The sequence below is a fragment of the Jaculus jaculus genome, chromosome 12 (genome assembly GCF_020740685.1).
Source record: "Jaculus jaculus isolate mJacJac1 chromosome 12, mJacJac1.mat.Y.cur, whole genome shotgun sequence".
NCBI classification, from domain to species: domain Eukaryota; kingdom Metazoa; phylum Chordata; class Mammalia; order Rodentia; family Dipodidae; genus Jaculus; species Jaculus jaculus.
Window position 1 is genome coordinate 17938177 of NC_059113.1, and position 20213 is coordinate 17958389.

At 48.9% G+C, this 20213-nt stretch overlaps 1 protein-coding gene across 2 annotated transcripts; it reads right to left on the minus strand.

The window, feature by feature from the left end:
• Positions 1-1096: 1096 nt before the first annotated feature.
• Clu (clusterin) lies at positions 1097-18340 on the minus strand. Of its 2 annotated transcripts, XM_045131896.1 has the most exons (9): positions 18184-18340; positions 14504-14617; positions 12521-12669; positions 10459-10629; positions 9382-9793; positions 8177-8281; positions 3552-3781; positions 1598-1773; positions 1097-1327 (listed from the first exon to the last, which is right to left on the minus strand). In XM_045131896.1, exons 2-9 carry the CDS (start codon positions 14595-14597, stop codon positions 1318-1320), a joined length of 1347 nt encoding a protein of 448 aa, XP_044987831.1. In that variant the 5' UTR covers positions 14598-14617; positions 18184-18340; the 3' UTR covers positions 1097-1317. The 2 variants fall into 2 exon arrangements, with proteins under 2 accessions (XP_044987831.1, XP_004665898.2); XM_004665841.2 differs by lacking the exon at positions 1097-1327 and having other exon boundaries at positions 1594-1773.
• Between the last annotated feature and the right edge of the window lie 1873 nt (positions 18341-20213).

Sequence of the window (20213 nt, forward strand, 5' to 3'; positions counted from 1 at the left end):
AAGCTTGACCTGAAGTCCGTGGAGAACTGTACAATGGGTAGTTGGCGTCACCTACTGGCAGCATTAGGAACTGCAGCTCGGCTGCATTTCAGAACAGGGATTAATGTGGAAACACCTGAGCAGAGAAATAAACGTGTGTAGTCCCGGAAAGACAAGATTATTTTGTGTCTAGTTAATAGCAAATAAGGCTGGTACTAAAACCCAAAAATATGGTCTGGAAGTACAGTGGGAAGATAATTGTATGGCCTAGAAGGAGCCCCAAGATCCCACGTTGTTACAGTGGAAAAGAAATGTCTCATTTGGTCTTCTGCCAACTAGTTTCCATAAGGAAGCCATCAATTATCGTGCCCATGTGCCCAGTTATCACCCCCGCTCTGCCCCAGTTTTCAATGTATTGCTTCCAGAGATTACTCTTGCCCTTGCCAGAACACGTGAACAGTGTTCGGATGGGAAGGAAAGGACTCACATGTTAAGAATTTACCTGGACTGGGTAGATGGCTTAGTGGTTAAGCGCTTGCCTGTGAAGCCTAAGGACCCCGGTTCGAGGCTCGACTCCCCAGGACCCACATTAGCCAGATGCACAAGGGGGCGCACGCATCTGGAGTTCGTTTGCAGTGGCTGGAAGCCCTGGCGTGCCCATTCTCTCTCCCTCTATCTGCCTCTTTCTCTCTCTGTCACTCTCAAGTAAATAAATAATAATAATAAAAATTTACCTCAAGGGATGGCTCTGTGGTTAAGGTGCCTGCAAAGGACCTGGGTTCAAGTCTCAAGTACCCACATGAAGCCAGATGCACAAGGTGGTGCATATTCCTGGAGTTTGTTTGCAATGGCTAAAGGTTCTCTTTACACACACACACACACACACACACACACACACACGCCTCTTTTCTCTCTCTCATAAATAAATATTTTAAAAAATGATTTACCTCAGTGGCTTGTTGGAACACTTAATCCCCCTAAAAGCCAGGAATTCTCAAAGTTGGTCAGCTGTTGTCAAATGTGATCCCTATGCTATCTCAGTTTTTATTTGTTTCCTTCTTCATACGAAATGAATGCACGCAGGCAGGTGGCAGGAAAGCCACGCACGAAGACAGTACACAGATCACAAGCCAGATTTATTGAATTAGTTGCACAAGAAAGCAGTTCTTCTCAAGGGCAGCGAATGCAGGCGTTAGAGCGCAGACTCCAGAGGGAGGAGAGGCCAGTGGGGGTGGGACCGGAGGACGTGCGGAGCTCTCTGGGGGCTGTGGCTATCTCGAGGAGCTGGCGAGTCACACTCCAAGGCCCCCCCGCATATGGAAAAGTAATGCTCATGTCTCATTCCACTCTGAAAGAAAAAGGGGAGCAGTGGAGAGAGGAACCAATATTTCCCGCAAGCCAGCCACCAATCCCCCACGCTCTTGACACCGAGGAGAAACATTCCCCAATAAATTTCCTGGGGCTTGCCTAACTTTAGCTCATCCTTGGGTTCTAGCCACGGGAATGGCAATCTTGTCTGTCCAGGCTCCACGTTGTCCCTTGGATGGGCTTCTGGAGACTTGCGGGATTGGGGCTGGGGGACTGGGGGGGGGGGGTCACCCAAAGGCTGCCTGCTCACCGGTTCTTCCTGCGGTATTCCTGAAGGGCTTTCTCTGCCACTATGTCCATGAATGCAGGATTGTCCTTGGAGAATTCCTCTGGGAGGACCACTGTGATGGGGTCGGAGTCAAAGAGCTTCACGACCACCTCAGTGACCCGGGAGGGGGTGTCTGAGTCCGAAGAATGGGTCGTCACCTAGGCAGAACGAAGGAAGTGATGGGAAAGCAAGGGCATTTGGAACTTCTCTCCATCCTTCAAGAAACTCCTCACAGCCGAATTGTTGCTCGCTACTGATCTAGACATCTAGGTAGCTCGGCAAAAAAAATTCCAATTCACAGGCATTTGGAGACACAAATTCCACTTACAAATGGCCAGCTCAGAAAGCAAACATGATTTCAAAACATTTTCTTTTTTTTGTATGTGTGCATGCATGTCCATGTATGTGCAAATGCACATGTGCATGAGTGTGCAGGCATGTATATGCGTGTGCATAGGGAGGCCAGAGGACAACCTTGGGGGTCATTCTGCCAGGGACACCGTCCACCTTTTTTTTTTTTTGAAACAAGGTTGCTCATTGGCTTGGAGTTCACCAATTGGTTGGCCAGCAAGCCCCAGTGATCCACCTGTATGTACCTCCTCAGGACTGGGATTGTAAGCATACGCACTGTGCCCAGCTTTTTTTTTTTAATATGTGGGTCCCGGGCATCAAATTCAGGTCCTCACACATGCACAGCAAGCATTTTACCAACGGCACTATCCCCAGTCCCCAGGGTTTTGTTTTTTTCCCTTTTGTTGTTGGCGATTTTTATTTATTTATTTATATTTTTATTTATTTATTTATTTTTGAGAGAGACAGAGAAAGAGGAAGAGAGAGGAAGAGAAAACGGGCATATGAGGTCCTCCAGCTACTGCAAATGAATTCCTGACATGTGCACCACCATGTGCATCTGGCTTAACGTGGATTCTGGGGAACCAAGCCTGGGTCTTTCAGCTTCGCAGGCAGGTGCCTTAGCCACTAAGCCGTCAAGCACTCTGGCCCCATTGTTGATATATATATATATATATATATATATATATATATATATATTTTTTTTTTTTTTTGAGTCAGGGTCTCACTTTGCAGCCCAGGCTGTTTTATTTTTTTTTAATTTGTAGCCTAGGCTGGCCTCAAACTCGCCATCCTCCTACCTCAGCTTCTTAAGCATTGGGATGGCAGACATATACCACCACAACTGGCCCAGATGTTTTCTTTGTACAACTGTTGGCTGTGGTTTAAAGGAATCTAGAAAACAGGGAGGATGACTCCAAGCGCTAGAAAAAATGTTCTCCTGGGCAGATGACAATGCATGAAGTCATGGAGCATTCTGTGTGGCACAAGGCAGCAAGTCTGCTTTGAGAAAGGGGCCAGCCCCTGCAGCCAGGCAGGTGGGACAATGACCCAGGGGAATTGTCTGAAAAATCCCCATTCTTGGGCAAGCTGAGGAACCTCTGGCTTCCTTCATCTGAGACGTGAGGCTATGCAAACGAGCTGGCTAGTTGGTGAAGTGTCTATGCTGTGACGTGCAAATGATTTTCATACCTCCTGCCAGATGATAAGAGCCAAGTCAAGGGCTGGAGAGATGGATGAGCGATTAAGGCGCTGGCCTGTGAAGCCTCAGGACCCAGGTTTGACTCTCCAAACCCCACATAAGCCAGGTGCACAAAGGTGAGGCAAGTGCAAGGTCGCGCAAGCCCACTAGGTGGCGCAAGTCTGGCGTTCAATGACTTAGGTTCCTGGTGCACCAATTCTCTCTCTCTCTCCTCTCACTATCTCTCTAAAATTAAAATCAATGAACAAATCAAAGAACCAAGTCAAAAGCCTAAGTAGCCCTGTGCGATCCCTTTGTCCCACTGCACCCCCAAGGAGGCGCACATCACCTCCAGAACACACTGTGGGCCCCCTAGAGTTGGTGGGTGCCTGGGACCCAGCTCACCGTGGACACCCGAAGATAGTAGTCGTCCTCGCCCTGCGTGAGGTTAGCGAGCTGTGACACCCAGCTGAACTGCTCGTTGAGCTGCTCCAGCAGGGAGGAGGTGTTGAGCATCTTCCTCTGGAAGGACTGAAGGAGCTCGTTGTACTGCTGCGTCAGCTTCTCTGCCATCTGCAGGGAGTCGTTGAGCTCCCGCCGCAGCTGGACCTGAGCCGGGTTGTTGGCCGAGCAGTCTGCCCGGAGAAGGAAGGCACAGAAGGGCCAGGTGTGACAAGACAAGAAGGCGTTGCAAAGCAGACCCCATGGCCAGAACCTGAGACAGCGCTACCCTAGCTGGAGGTCCACTACCAACAACCATGGTAGCCAACAATAGATTCCCCCCCCTACACACACACACACCCCAGAATGTGACTCGAACCACCGCTTCCTTTATCTGGGAAGTCTTGCTTTGGAAAAAGTATATATATTATATTATATATAATTATACATTATATGTATATATATTATATTATATATATTACATATTATATTCAATTCTATATTGTATGTATATATACATATATATGTATCACTATCTCTCTAAAATTAAAAATCAATAAATAAATCAAAGAACCAAGTCAAAAGCCTAAGTAGCCCTGTGTGATCCCTTTGTCCCACTGCACCCCCGAGGAGGCGCACATCACCTCCAGAACACACTGTGGGCCCCCTAGAGTTGGTGGGTATATATATATATAGGCTGCAGCAAACTGTGTGTGAAGAACATGACTGACTGATCTATGGGCACCAGACCAGAATGTCCTTGGCGACTGGCTCATTGACCACACTTTGAGGACCACTGATGACAAATGCTCCGTGTCCCCAGCCCTCAGACCTGAAGCTCCTCTTAGTGTCTTAGCTCCTCCCAGGAATTCCTTTCTGGGCAGGGGTAGCATCACTCACTTGTGTGGCACCCACTGTGTACCAGACACTACCCAGAGAGGACCAGTACTCACTGATGTGCTGCCTACTGTGTGCCAGACACACGTCAGGTGCTCTGGATGCCTCTTGTCTCTAACAGCGTGCTTGGTTTTAACCAGCACCAGTACTTCGATCTTATTAATTAAACAGGTGCCCAGATGAAACTTGCCTAAATCCATACAAGAAACCAGTCTCCTAAACTCGGGCTCCTCCTACTGTGGCCTGACTGTGGAACATTTTGCAAGCTTGTCTTCAGAGTGTACTTGCAGGGTCAGCAATTCTGATCCTGAGAACCTCAGCAGAAGATCTGGCCAAGGCCCTAGGCCACAAGGCACAGCTTCGTGGTGGCTGGGGATTGGTCTTTGCCTGTCCTGCACACCCATGCTGCCCACGCTGGCCATGACTCACATTCGTGAGGAAAGTGGGAAAAATGGAATCATTCCTCCTGACTCTGGAATGCACTGCAGAGGTATAAGAGGTGGAGAGAATCCATTTTCTCATTTTATTCTATTACATTTCATTTTGAGACAGGGTTTCATGTAGCCCAGGCTGGCTTCAGATTCATTATTTGCTGAAGGTCTTCTGCCTCTACCTCCAGTATGCTAGCATTGCAGGCATGAGCCACCATGTCCACATTTATGCCAGGCTGCGGATCAAACCCAGAGTATTGTGCGTGACAAGCAAAACCTCTACCAGCTGAGCTACACTCCAGCTCAAACTCCACATTGTTCTTCCCCTAAATTATTTTTTAAATATCTAGGAGGGTCCATATCAAGATTAAGTCAGTCAAGGGAAAGGAGAGTTTTATCAGCCTCGGGAGGTGACTGCAAAAAAAAAAAAAATATATATATATATATATTATATAAATATATAAATACATAAATATATATAAATATATAAATACATAAATATATATATATATATATGATAAAATGTCATATGGGACAAGAAACAGGCTTAGTGATATGAAGCCAGGTAAGAAGAAAAATCTGTGATGGATGTCTTTAATACTCTTACCAGGAAGTAACCAAAACTAAGGAAAATCCTCTAGGGCCCAAAGGTGTCCAGTCTGTGGCCCACGCAGGCCCCACTCAACCCTGGGTGGTTACAAATGTGGCCCAGTACAAAACTGTAAAGTTACTAAAACATTATGAGGTGGCATGGTTCCTATGGTGGCTTGATTCAGGTTCTGAATGCAAGGTTCCTAGCTGGTGAAGATTTAGGACTTAGCACCTCCTGGAGGCCGTGCATTGCTGGGAGCGGGCTTCTGGGCGTTACAGCCAGTGTTCCCTTGCCAATGTTTGGCACACTCTCCTGTTCCTGTTGTCCACCTTATGTTGGCCAGGGGGTGATGTCCACCCTCTGCTCTTGCCATCTTTTCCCCCTGCCATGATGAAGCTTCCCATAGAGTCTGTAAGCCAAAATAAACCCTTTTTTTTCTCAAAAGCTGCTCTTGGTCATGCGATTTCTGCCAGCAATGCAAACTTGACGACAGTTCTCAAGCAAGAACAGTTCAGATGATGTCACGCAGCAATGTCAAAAGGTTGTGGGCACTCCCACCCTTCATTGGGAGTGCAATCTAGAATAGTTTTTCAACCTGGGACACTACTGACCCCTAGGGAACATATGGAAAGTTCTGAGGACATTTTTGCTTGTTGCAGTGGAAGGAGGGTCACTCTTGGCATCTGGTGGTTGGAGGCCAGAGATGTCGCTTCAGCTGATCACAATGCGCAGGACATCGGTCCACCCCTACTCTGCCACTAGCAGCTCTGATATTGAGACGTCCCAGGCTAGACGTCCTAGGCAGAGGCTGCACATGCAGTTGCAAGTCTTAAGTCACAGGCACTAAGTCCACAGCCACCCTGTCACTTAGGGTATTCTGTGAGATTTTTATGATGAAAGCCAACAGGCATGGTTAGGTGCTCCACTAGAAGTTTATATCACAGCTTCTGAAGATACTAATATTTATTGTGTACCGGTTTTGAAAATCACAGAGTGATGCTGACAATATTTAACCAAACTCTTAAAACACTAACCCAGTGGGTTAAGTAAGAACAAAGTCGCAGATCGATAAGCTATCTACAGGGAGGGAGGTTAACTCTTTCTGAGCAAGGACTGCTATCTATCAGGAGCTAGTCCAAAAGCCTTTCTAGGGTCTAGAGAGATGGCTCAACGGTTAAGGCGCGTGGCTGCAAAGCCTAAGGACCCTGGTTTTGATTCCCCACTATCCACATAAAGCCAGATGCACAAGGTAGTGTGTGTGTCTGGAATTTGTTTATTTACAGTGTGGCTAGAGGCCCATTCATTCTCTCTCTGTCTCTCATAAAGAAGTAAATAAATAAGAACTTTCCTAGCTGTGCAGGGGGAATTTTTTTTTTTTTTTTTTTTTGATACAGAGTCTCATGTGTCTCAGGCTGACTACATAGCCGAGGAAAACTCTGAATTCCAGCTCCTCACGCATCTACCTTCCCAGTACTGTGAACACAGTTATGTTCAGCCATATCCAGTTTCACACAGTGCTGGGGAGTGAACCCAGGTCTTTTGGCATGCTAGACAAGCACTCTGCCAACTGAGCTATCTCCCTGGCCCCTCAAAGGAGAGGGGATTTAACCAACAGAAAAGAATGAGAATGACTATTTTGTTACTGTTACTGTTATCGTTGATAAGACAGGGTCTCACTATGTAACCGAGGCTTGCATGGGCACCACTTGGAGGGAAATATTTCTTTTGCTTAAGGAATTCTGCCAAAACACTAAGTACAGCTGCCACACTGATGAAGCACAGGGCTCCCCGGGGGACACCCCAGAGTGCTGTCAAAGAACATAGCTCAAAGCCCAGCTTGCCCACATGAGGAGTCTTGTCATCTTAAATAAGCCACCTAGCCTTTTCCTCTGCAAGATGGGACATGAGGGCTGGGGAAATGGCTTAGTGGTTAAGGCATTTGCCTGTGAAGCCTAAGGACCACGGTTTGATTCCCCAGGACTCATGTAAGCCAGATACACAAGGGAGTTCATTTGTAGTGGCTAGAGGTCTGGTGTGCCCATCTCCCCCCCCCCCACCCTCTCTCTCTCTCTCAGATAAATAAATAAAACTACATGTTAAAACAGATGAGATATGAACTACACCTAACTCATAAGGTCATGCTGAAGAAATGAGAAAAAGGCTGTAAAGGTACCTGGCACGTGGGGAGGGCTAGCTAAACAAGATACATGCAGTCTAAAATTTCATAATCCGCAGTGAAGGAGTGTGAGCACACCTATTGTGCCCAGCACCAAGGACAAGAGTAGCTGGGAAAATCAAAGGAGAGTACTGTACCCAAATACCCTGGTGGCACCGACCACAGCTCGCCTGTTTACCATGGGTCAGCAGGATGGTGGGTAGTTTAGATGGTCTCTTAGCTCAGGAACAACCTGCATCTGAGCTTGATTGTCGGTACCAGGGGTATAGCTCAGTAGTGACAGAGCATCAGCCTATGATGCACTGAGGTCTATCCCCTGACACCAAAATCTAAGTTGAGGACTCCAGGATGAGCCAGGGTGAGACCCCGCTTGGGGACCACAGCTCAGAGGCACAGAGCTGGACTCTGAATAAAGGCAGTGCTGGTAAGGCAATGGGGACATAGGGACACAGATGACCATAAGGGTAGTTTGAAGACTGGTCCCCCAACTCACCCACAGACAAGATCTCCTGGCACTTGTCACACTGGTTCTTCATTCTCAGGCACCCGGTGGAGTTGTGGCGGATCTCCTTACACACGGTGCGGTCATTGTCATCTTCTGGAGATGTGTGAGGAGAGAGAGAGGCAGGCTGAGCGATTCAGAAGTGAGCACCGCAAATCGCACAGAACCCTTCCACACTTCTGCTCAGCCCTGCGGTCCGGGCAGACTGCAACTTGATTGTTTACTTTCAGATGCGGGGCTCCCTGTGGACATAGCCTCCGCTCCTATGTCCATCTGACAAGGCCTCTCCTGCCACATGCCCTCAGCTGTGTGCCCTTCACAGTCATAATCCATTTGGGTTTATATTCTCCTTGGCTCATGGCTCTTTATCGAGCTGGTCAGAAAGTCCTGCAAGGCAGGGGCACATCCTCCTTAGAGCTTCCTGACACCACAGAGCTCCCCTAGACCACGGGAGGCCCTCCTATATTTCCAATACAAAGAGAAACCCTGGCACCAGGAAACCCACACCACACAGGACATGGTGTTAGGAAGCAAAGCGTTAATGAAGAAAACCGCTCCTCAAATACAACTGGCTTCTCAAGTCCATGTGGCATTTCCTTCTTTCAAAAATTGCACATTGAACTGGGCATGGTGTCACACACCTTTAATCTCAGCATTTGGAAGGCCAGGGTAGGAGGATCGCTGTCAGTTCGAGGACAGCCTGAGACTACATAGTGAACTCCAGGTCAGCCTGAGCTACAGTGAGTACTTACCTTGGGGAAAAAAAAAAATGCACATTGACAACCATCTTGAACCACACCCTAGGACCACAGCCATGACCTAAGGTCACCCTTCCTTAAGTTCAGACACAGGCTGTGCTACGGTTTGCTGCCTAACCCCTATGATTTCCCACGGGAATGGGGCTCTGATCCTGCGGGAGGAGCACTCAGGTTACACCAAACCCTAGGTTACCTGCAAAACATGCAGGCTCCACGCTCTGCAGAACTAGACTGCCCTGATCTCATGTCACTTGCAAAACCTTGGACACATTCCTTTACTCCTGCCCTGGCTCCTTTCCTCTTCAAATGGGAGACAATTACCCTCGCAGGGTTGCCAGGAACATGGCAATGGCACATTCTGAGCCAGCATAGTCCTAGCACCTGACAGATTCCCATCCCTTCATGGGACAAGAAAAGAGAAAATACCCTCTTTCTGACCTCTGATGGAATCCAGGTTCGGGAACTGGAAGGCCGGGCTGTGAAATGGGGCGTCCATGGCCTGCTGAGCCTGATGGATCATATCGAAGAAAGGCTGGAACATGTCATGGAAGCTTGGCGGACCGAAGTGAGAGAGAGGCATGAGGCTACGGACCAAGCGGGACTTGGGATAGAGGAAGTGATGCCTCCGGTAAGGAAAACCAAAGGAAGAGAGGTAGTGGGTGTCCTGGGGCTCATGGGTGAAGAACCGGTCCTGGAACAGGGCGTCCATGATGCTGGACGCCCGGGTGAATCTGTCTTGCATGGCGTCCAGCACGTGACTCTGTTGCCGGTCACTCTCCAGCAGGGAGTCGATGCGGTCCCCATTCATCCAGAAGTAGAAGGGCGAGCTCTGGTTCAGGAATTCCTCCAGCTGGGACGCACAAAAGCCTGGTCAAGAGGCGCCCATCCAGATGGTGGCCTCCTGTCTGCGTGAGGTCCAGGGGAGCCAGCCCCCCAACCCTCTTGCAGCAGAGTATCCTGCTGGGCTACATCCCAGATCACCCATCTGTCAGGAGTGTGCTCCTGCATCTTCCTCCACGCCAAATGGGACTTTGAAGACTTAGGTAAACCTCAAAGGCCATGAGATTTTCAAATCCCACCCCTTCCGGTGAGTTCTCTGGCATCTTTAGCCACTGAAGTCACCACTCGCCTAGTTAGCTGTTCAGCCTTCATGGAACAGCAAGCTTTCCTGAGGACCAATCAAGTAAAGCCCACAAGTAAGCAAAGAATCAGTCTTAATATGCTAAAAATTCTTCATTCCTTCTGCGTCAGTAGGTGCAGGGTTCTGCCGTACCATGAGGCCATTTGTAGTGTTATCCGGCTAATTCATGCTGGATAAAGGTCCTCTGAGAGATGGTTAATAAATATGTGATGGGCATACTTGTGGTGATTGCTTATGTCTGCTCTCACGTCAGACATCACCAATCAATAATGGCACAGGGAGGGCACCGTAGCCAGGCAGCACTAGTCGATTGCAACTGCCACGTGCTTCTCTTTCCCCACCAGGCCCTCCGCATGCCCCGATCCCCCCCTCACCTGGCGGCCAACCAGGCCCGAGCCGCTTCTGCACACACGTGCGTAGAACTTCATGCAGGTCTGCTTCAGGCAGGGCTTACACTCTTCCCAGAGAGCCATCATGGTCTCGTTGCAGACTTCCGGGAAGGCCTTCAGCTTCATCTCAGAATCCCTGGTCTCATCTAGGGCGTCCTTCAGGGAGACGCAAGGCCAGCTGAGCCACACAGAGCACGGCTTCTCTCCTCCCAAGTCCTCCGCCCCTGTAAAGCCTCCCCATGGTCTGTGCGCTGTGCACATTTGCACCTCTGCTCCAGCCCATGCTTTCCCTCCTCCTTCCTGGAGCGCTCTCCCTGCCTGACTTCAAGGCCCAGCTGTTCCCCGGGGCTTCCCTAATCTCTCTGACTTAACTTCTCTGATAGTGTCTACCCAAGGATCTGCCTCTCCCTTGTAACTTGTCTCCTATTCTCAACCTCTACTGGTTAAAATTCATTCCAAAGCAGGCCAGAGGCTCCCTGCATCTCACTTTTCTATTGTAATTCTGGTGCGCACAGCAAACCAGCAAGCGACCAAAACCAAAATCATGTCAACCGTCCAGCTCACTAACATGTCCCTGACCCAATAATTGTCCCAAGGAGGTCTCGATATAAAGAAAAAAGATCTTAAGCCTAAAGATCTAATATGCAATTACAGTGAGTATATATGGAAATATATATGTGTGTGTAGTATGTATATATATATATTCTGGTATATATGTATATATGTATCAAAATTAACCTAGATGCTCAAAAGTAGATAACAAGTTTAATTAACTGTGGTACAGCAGTCCTCTTTTATCTGTGGTCTCAGCTATCCATGGCCAACTACATCTTAAAAATATTATTCTAAGACAATGAGGAATTCAAATATTAGAGAGAGAAACCATAGTTGTATAACTTTCATTGCAATATACTGTTTAATTGCTCTACTATATTATTGTTCATGTTTTACTTACATAATGTATAACTTAAACTTTATTATACATATATATGAAAACATATTATCTACAGACTATATTTGCAGGCATCTGCTGGGAGCCTCTGAGGGTTAAGTGGTTAAGAGAGATGGCTTACTGGTTAAGGCGCTTGCCTGCAGAGCCTAAGAACTCATGTTCAAATCCCTAGGTCCCATGTAGCCAGACACAAGTGATGCCAGCATGCAATATTACACATGCGCACAAGGGGAAGCACACATCTAGAGTTAGCTCATAGTGGCTGAAAGGCCCTAGCACAACCAGTCATTCTTTCTCTCTCTCTCTCTCTCTCTCTCTCTCTCTCTCTCTCTCTCTTTCTCCCTCTCTCCGTCTCTCTCTCAACAATAAAACTTAAAAGAGGGTATGACTGTATTTGCAAAGGATAGATTACAAGGATTTCATAATGACTACAATAATGCAATAAGCATTTTTGTGTTAAAAATTCACAGTTTGGGGAGGCGGGAAGGGGCTTATCAGTTAAAGGTGCTTGCTTACAAAGCCCATTCCCCAGTACCCACATAAAGCCAGATGCACACAGTGGGGCATACATCTGGAGTGGGTTTGCAGTGTCTAGAAACCCCGATTAGCTGATACATACACTCTCTTCCAAATAAGTAAATAAAAATAGTAAAATAATAATAATAATAGTAATAACAGTTTAGAATATAGCCATTATTTTGGGTTTTTTTTTTTAGAAAAACATAGAGATAAGAGTGGTAAAATACAGCTCAGATGTTGAGTGATCTCCCCTCCTGAGTCCTGCCACCCCCTATTGAGCCTAATTTGGAGCCTGTTACATGGCCAAAGTTTAGAAAAATCTATTGAAATGAATCTGGGCATCAGGCACCGAGCCAGGCTTAGAACAAAACCAGATCCAAGATCTCACTCCCTGAGGCTTTCAAAAGCAAATATATTTTCCCTTCTTCTCAGTACAGACCAATATCAGCTGACAGCCCCGGGAGTACCCACACTGCAAGTCTCCATGGCAACCCAGCAAGGCACCTGCCCAGCAAGAACCCTCCCTTCCTTCCAGCAGAGAAGACCTGGCCCTCTGTACTCATCACTCCTTCCCACCTCTTTCTTCTTCTTGGCTTCCTCCAAGGTGTTGAGCAGGGTCTTGCGCTCTGCATTTGTTTTCTCTATAAGAGTCTTTATCTGTTTCACCCCCTGGACAGCATTCTGAATTTCCTTATTGATGTACTTACTCCCCTGGTTAGACATTTCTGCAAGGGAAAAGAAGGAGGTTAGCATGAGGTGAGAGGAAGAAATGGTGCTAAGGAGACAGCCCCAGAGCTGGTGGGAATGTCAGAAAGGCTGTTCAGGGGCTGTCAAGTCTGGAACCTTCCCCTTCCCCAACACTACCCTGGTACCATCCCATATGACCCCTGCCTTGTCCCTGTGTCCCATTACAGGACTCCTGGTGGCCTCGACCCTATGACTCCCAAGCACAAATCACAGGAGAAGCATGAGAAAGGGAGCCCGACCTGGGAACCAGGAGGACAGAGAAGTTGTAAACAGGAAAACAAAAATGCAATGGGAAACCCTTATGCATCAAAATATAATAGCAACCAATTAATGTAAATATTTATTAAAATGTTGAGTCAGAAAATTATATATGTATCTATGGTAAAAATCTGTTAATCTGGATGCAAATCTCTCTGGCATTTAGTTTCGGCCAACACTGGTACTTCTTTGTTCCAATATGCAGGGCCAGGTGACGGGGACAAGAAGATGAATGAATAGCACCAGTCTCCATGGAGACTGTTACCACGGCACAGCACCAGGTGACCGAGGCAATGATACATCATGTCACTGAAGTACCACTTGCCTGGTACTTATCCTGTGCTAAATGCCATACCCCACACACATCACATACGTTTAATCTTCCACCCCCAGCACTATCACCATCCAATAGGAAAGAGAATGGGGGAGAGAAAGTGTTGGGTCAAGGCTGCAGAGCTTCAATTAGGTAGGATGAGTAAGTCCTGGAGGTGAGGGGTGCAAATGGCACCCACACTTAGTAGCACCATGTTTGGCACTTGAAGTTTGTTTTGAGAGTTCATACCACAAAAGAATTAACAATAAGGGCTGGAGGGATGGCTTAGCAGTTAAGGCCTTAGCCTGCAAAGCCAAAGGACCCTGGTTCGATTCCCCAGGACCCACGTTAGCTAGATGCACAAGGGGGCACACATGTCTGGAGTTCGTTTGCAGTGGCTGGAGGCCCTGGTGCACCCATTCTCTCTCTCTCTCTGTCAAATAAATATATTAATTTTTTTAAAGAATTTAAAATAAGGAGTCACTATGTGAAGTGATGGATACGCTAATTGCACACAGCAGTGGCGATCATTTCATGGCACATATCAACACCAAACCACTGGGTTGTGCATCCCACTGCCTTGTATTGTACTCCTCAGTTGTATCTTAGTAAAGCCGGGGTCAGGGAGAAGCAGGGTGATGAGATCAAGAGAGCAACCCTGGGTTTACTGCTAGAGCAAAGGGCAGACTCACACCCAGGCCAAACTGAGACATCTGGTTTGTTAACGGTGACCCCACGGAACTGGTCAGCTAAGAGCGGGAGGTTGGTAAGGGAGAGCAGGAGAGGGGAGGAGAGAGAATGGTTTCTGGAAAGGCCACGGAAGAGTGGGCACTGGACAGCTATACTTCCCCCTCCCTGCCTTGTGAGCAAAGACTGTGGAAACTGGTTTCCAGGAGGACAGGTGAGGGTATAGAGGTAAGAGCTGTGGACATCACAAAAGGGAGCCTCACAAAGGTTCAAATGACACAGCTTTGGAAGGAGGCACACACACACCAGGTGAAGGGACAAGGAAGAAATGTATGAATGAAACACAGCAGATAGAGGAGCTTGGGCCATGTAGACCAATGGCCAGACGTCACCTGACCACCAAGAGCCTAAGCAAGGAGCTGGGGCTCAGAGACTCAAAGACCCAGGACTCAAGATGGAAACGGCCTTCAAGACATGGGACTAAGTTTGGATGGGTGGCCCTGCCCTGGGTGCCACGACCTCCACCCAAGGGACAGCATGCTTGGTCTACTTGCCCTGGAGCTCATTGTCGGAGACCACCCGATCTCCCAGGACCCGCGCGTGCTCCAAGGTCAGCAGCAGCCCCACGCACAGGATCAGCGTCTTCATTCTGAAATCCTAGTGGGCCTCTGTTTGAAGAGAACAACAGAATGTCATGGTAACACCCGGGCCTCCTGCAAATTTCCTCACAAGCCTGCTGCAGCATCTGTTGTCCATCCTGGGACTTGGGAACACATGGCCTTCAGCTGTCCCCTCAGCTGACCATGGCTTCAGTTTACCCTTGAGGAACGTAGGAGACAAGATGAAAACTGTAAATGACAGGCTGGAGAGATGGCTTAGTGGTTAAAGGCACTTGCCTGCAAAGCCAAAGGACCCAGGTTCGACTCCCCAGGACCCACGTTAGCCAGATGCACAAGGGGGCACGTGGATCTGGAGTTCATTTGCAGTGGCTAGAAGCCCTGGCACGCCCATTCTCTCTCTCACTCTCTCTATCTCTCTGTCTCTCTCTCTTCCTTTTTCTCTCCCTCTCTCTCAAATAAATAAAAAATATAAAATAAATTTTAAAAAAAACTGTCAATGAAACCTTCAAAAGAAAGTGAAGGCAGTGGTCCACATGGAGAACTCAAGGCCCCTGGAGTCCTAGGAGCCGGGCTGTATCTAAACCAGACCCCTTCTTTCCATCCAAGCTGTCACCAAAGCTGTCTCTGCCTCAGAAGAACATGTGAGTTTCCTGCATCCAGACCTCCTTGTCCCCAGAACGCAACTAGCATGCCAAGTATTGAAAATATCTCTCTTTGATCCCTCGACCATCTGCTTTCCTGTCCTGTCTGAGTGGGCCTGCGCCTGCACCCAGGGCAGACATTACCAATCAATCACAGCCCCACACTCCCCTCAGAGCCCTGGTGTGCTTTTCAAGAGTCTGGGGCTGTATCATCCATCCCCCTTTGGTTGGCACAAGAAAGTAAATCCACTTGCCATGCCTGGGTGAGACTTGGGCTGGGCTGCATGTGCACTCAGAGGTATTGATTGGGAGCAGGGTAAGGAAAGGAGAACCGCAGAGAGGGCAGAGCCGGGGAGGGGGAAAGGGCAGAGTCAGGGATTAACAGTGAGCAGCCACAAAAGCCCTTTCAGAGGAACGTGTCTATTGGCTCTGTCACACTCCTTTCACATGTCTGTTCCCTCTCAGCCTGCACTGGTGTGCCCCTGCCACTACTGGGCCGGCTGCCCTAAGCCAGGGGACGCGGGCCACAGTCCTAGTCTTACACAATGGGTCCTTTCCCAGAAGCTGGACTGGTTATATAAAACAGACAACACCCCCTCTGCACCCCTAACACTTGCCCAGAACTGCTTATCTGGGCTTAACCATTTCCCATAGCAGGAATAGGGAGGGGGTCCCCCCTCTTCCTGAAATAGCTCTCAGCCAGCAGGCCCATCTAGACCTAGTGGGTAGATCATTAAAAAGGAGGGCCTCTGCCAAGACGTAATTAGACACACAGAGCAAAGAATGTGTGTAAGAGAAGAGACGGCACCTTCACCATGCTGGGTGGGTGGTTGAACACGCAAGATTTTGGGCCCACCAAGAAGGTTCTGGTCTCACAAGCTTGTTTCCAGCTGCTCACTGGGGCCTGAATTGCCACAGTCAGTGACAGAAACTTTGTCTCCAGAGATGGAGCCAAAGAATCACCACTAGGGGGAGAAGCCCCCAAGCACAAAGGCTTCTGGGAAAATCACTCAAGATGCTGGGAAATGAGTTGGACCAGAAGACATTGTTGGGCTCTGCAGAGCAGGGATAGGTCAGCCAAGGCAGTTCTCTGGATAAAGGGGGATGGAGGTCAAGATGAGCTGAGTCTGGGGGTCTGGAGAACCATCAGGCTCCAAGCTGCGAAAGGGGCCCTGCTTCCCCTCGACTTCTACAAGGATGCCAAAGCCCAGAGACAGGTGTGACTCCCAAGGCTGAGTGTAAGCAGGTGACAGCTTCAGGATAGAACCCAACCCTCCCTTTCAAGTGTTCTTTCCTGGACACTGAGTGACTTAAAATCTCTGAGTCTCGGATTCATTTGTAAAATGGACCTGCGACGGGACCTTGGAGAGACGTTGTATCCTGTAAACTCAAGAGTCTTGCATAACAGCAGTAAATTCTGACTGCTTTAAAACCCAACCAAGGACCTAACACGGGCATGGCAGCATCTATCTGGTATGCCTAGAGAGGAGGGCAGAGGGCCTGAACCCATCACAGAGGCCACTGGAGTCTCCTGACTCTGGCTTTGCCTAAGTGAAATTATGGCTTCTTTGTAAAGCTCTCCCGGCTTCCTACAGCTAATGCCAAGGCTAATTCTGGGCCAAGATAGGCTCTTCCTACAGGCTTTCTGGTGCCCTGGATGCTGCTGGCCAAGGACAGCTGCAGAGCACTCCCATGCCTCGGTGGCAGTCCTGGACTGGCCCGCTCCCCTCACCTCCTGGGAGCTGGCCCACACACCTGGCTGCCACCTGCCCCCAGTGGACTGAGCCAGAAGCGGAGGACCTCCTTTGCCCAGTGTTATGCTGTAGCCTCTTGCCTGTGGCACGATTCCATGCATTTTTTTTTTCCAAGTCAAATCCGGCTTAGTGGTTAAGGCATTTGCCTGAGAAGCCTAAAGATCCCACTTCGATTCCCCAGGACCCATGTAAGCCAGATGCCCAAGAAGGCGCATGCATTTGGAGTTCATTTGCAGTGGCTGGAGAGCCCTGGTGTGCCCTTTCTGTCTTTCTCTCTGCCTCTGCCTCTTCCTCTCTCTCTCTCTCTCTCAAATAAATAAATAAAATATTTTTTAAAAAGTCAAATCCTTTACAGCCCCATCTTCAAATATCCTTTAAAGGCCTTCATCCGTGACTGTCAATATTCCGCAGACTAACCTTCTCAGGTTACAAGTCTCATAGGTTGGGCATATACTGTCGTGGTCACCCGGTACGCTGTCTTAAATTGCTAATTTCTCCCTTTTAAACAGATGTTATCATCATTTAAAAAAAAAATTGTTGTGTTTTATTGGGTCGAGAAATTCTAGAAGGCCAAGAGGTTTCATTGCTCGTGCCAACTCTGACAGTTTAACGTTGCAGTGGGGAACCTCTAAGCCCTCTGCAGGCCTCAAGATGGCTATAAAATGAGAAAGTGACATCGGAAGTCGGGGATGAAGCCCTGCCTTGTGCACGTTAGGAGGCAGCACATACTTGAATGCACAACATCGTATTTATTGACAACGCACTCTCCCTAGAACTGGAAGAAAGGAGCAAATACGATGACTCATGCTTGCCAGGCGCAACCGCGGGGCGATCCGGAGAGCCCCATCCATCCGCCCCGTCACGGGGGAGAGCTGCGGTCCCGCCGCCACCCGCGCCCCCTGCAATGCGCGCGGGTCTCCAAGCCTGTTTCATCACTTGTGCACAAGGAGGATTTTTACACCCGGCCGGATTTACAGCCTGCGCTCGTGATCCGAGCTAATGAGCGTGGCGACTTCTCAGCCAGCGCCAAGCTCCCTGAAAGTCCGCCCCTTCCCCGCCTACCCCCGTCAGCTACCTGGTGATGGGGACCCAGCCACCTCCGGCCCAGGGTTCCCCCCTCCGACTGCTTCGTTTCTCCCAATCTGACAGCTGCCCCTGCCCACCCATCGCGCCCGGTGCGGCTCTGCTCGCGGTGGGGAAGATGGGAGACACATCTCACCGATCAGCGCTGCGGGCTCCGGTGCGCTCCTCCTGGCGACGCGGGGTGGTAGGCACAGGGAGGCGTCCTATTTATAGTGCCAGGCTCGTGTACACCCCCTTTGGGGCTGGCTGCAAACCTGCGTGACTCACGCCCAGAGAATGCTGGGGAATGCACCAGGAGTTTTCTGGAAGCAGGAAGGGGGTGGGCAGTGCAGCACCCGGCGGGGGGCACCGGGGGGCGCATCGGCACCGCAAATGGCCCACAGCGACCCTGTTACTGAAGGCCTCTGGAGAGGAGAGCTTTGGGTCCTCTCCCTCCACTCCAGTGGAGGGGTCCACTCCAAAATACAATCTTAGGGTCCTCCAGCCCTAAGATGTGCATTCACTGAACATCACACTGAGCAGGTGGTTTCTGGGCGGCAGGAAAAACAAATGGTTTAAGAATAAGGACGAAAATACATTGGAGGACCTGGAGGTGACCCTAGCTCTGAGATCCACAGAGCTTAAACAATGTACCCATGTACTTCAGACCCACCCAAGCAGAGAGGACTCCGTGGGTGAGAGACACAAGAACCTCATGACTGATTTAAAACTCTGTCTGGCTCAGACTTGACATGCTGAATTTTTTTTTTAATTTTTTATTATTTTTACTTAGTTGGGAGAGAAAGAGAGAATAGGCACACCAGGGCCTCCAGCCACTGCAAAAATACTCCAGACGCATGTGCCATCTTGTGCATCTGGCTTATGTGAGTCCTGGGGAATCAAACTTGGGTCCTTCGGCTTGGCAGGAAAATGTCTTGAGTGCTAAGCCACCCTTCCAGCCTGCTCAATGGTTCTCGAACACCAGATCTGGCAAGTCAGTCTTGTTTTGTGCTGGGCTTTGTGGATCAAATAGTTGCATCTGGGGCCAGGGGGGTTGAGTCGCCCCCGGCTGCTGTCTGCCTAGAGCAGGAATGTCTCTGGACACAGGCATCTGTGCCAAGGAGAGGAAAGTCTAGAAGTCCTGGGCTTTTCACTCTGAACACCAGGATACTTGAGTTCCAAGAAACAGGACAAGAACCTGGCATTACTCTCATGTTGATGGAGAGCGGGGACGGGGTGGGAGGCAGGCAGCGTGGTTTATGGCAGCAGACTTTGAAAACCATGAAGAAGACACAGGACCTGAAGGAGAAATGTATGACCCCATCTCACTTTCCTCTTCATGTCTATAGAGACATGCACACAAAGACTAGTTTCTGCCTGCCCAGCGCTGAGGGTTACTCAGACCCCATTCTAGCCTGCTGGAAGCCCCTTGGCCTAGAAAAAAGTGGGGATCCATTGACTCCCTCAGTGGGGATCCATTGACTCACTGACTGACTCGGTGATGTCGGACCAAACATTTGCCCCCTGGGGCCTTAGTTTCTTCTATCTGGACGAGGATGAATCTGCAATGTGTCATCTCAGAAGCCTCCTTCCATCTAACCTGATGCAGTGCCAAGTTCAGGAAGATTGTCAGCCCAGGAAGCAAACATGCAACAAAAACTTGGAGCAATATATTTTTTTCCCCCAAGAGGCTTCCCTTTGTTCCCCTTTGAAAAAAAAAAATACGGTGAATTATCAGTAACAGCTACATGGTCCATAGAAACCAGCTCCCTTGTATCATTTCTGTTCCGGAGCTCCCCTGGGACTGGAAACAGGAGGTGCAGATCTGTGGTAGTTATAAGAATCAGACTTGTAAAAGCCAGGCAGAGATTCGCCTTCGTCAGCTGAAGTAGATGGGTGGGAAAAGGAAGAAAAGATTTGGAAGAGAATGGCATGATTCACCAGCCATAGCTGCGATTAGTTACTTTGTGACTTCAGTTTCCAAGCAAACAAGGTTTGGAAGATTAAACTTTAAGAAAGAAATACAAATTATGAAAGCACCATAGTCCACCACTGGGTTTCTAGGGAGATTGCAGAAATCACGTGGCTCAGCCCCCACATACTTTTCTCCCTTCCTACTCTCACCCAGGCCTCCTTACCAGCTGGTTGTCCACTGTGCATCTATTTGAATGCCATCAATAGTGAGAG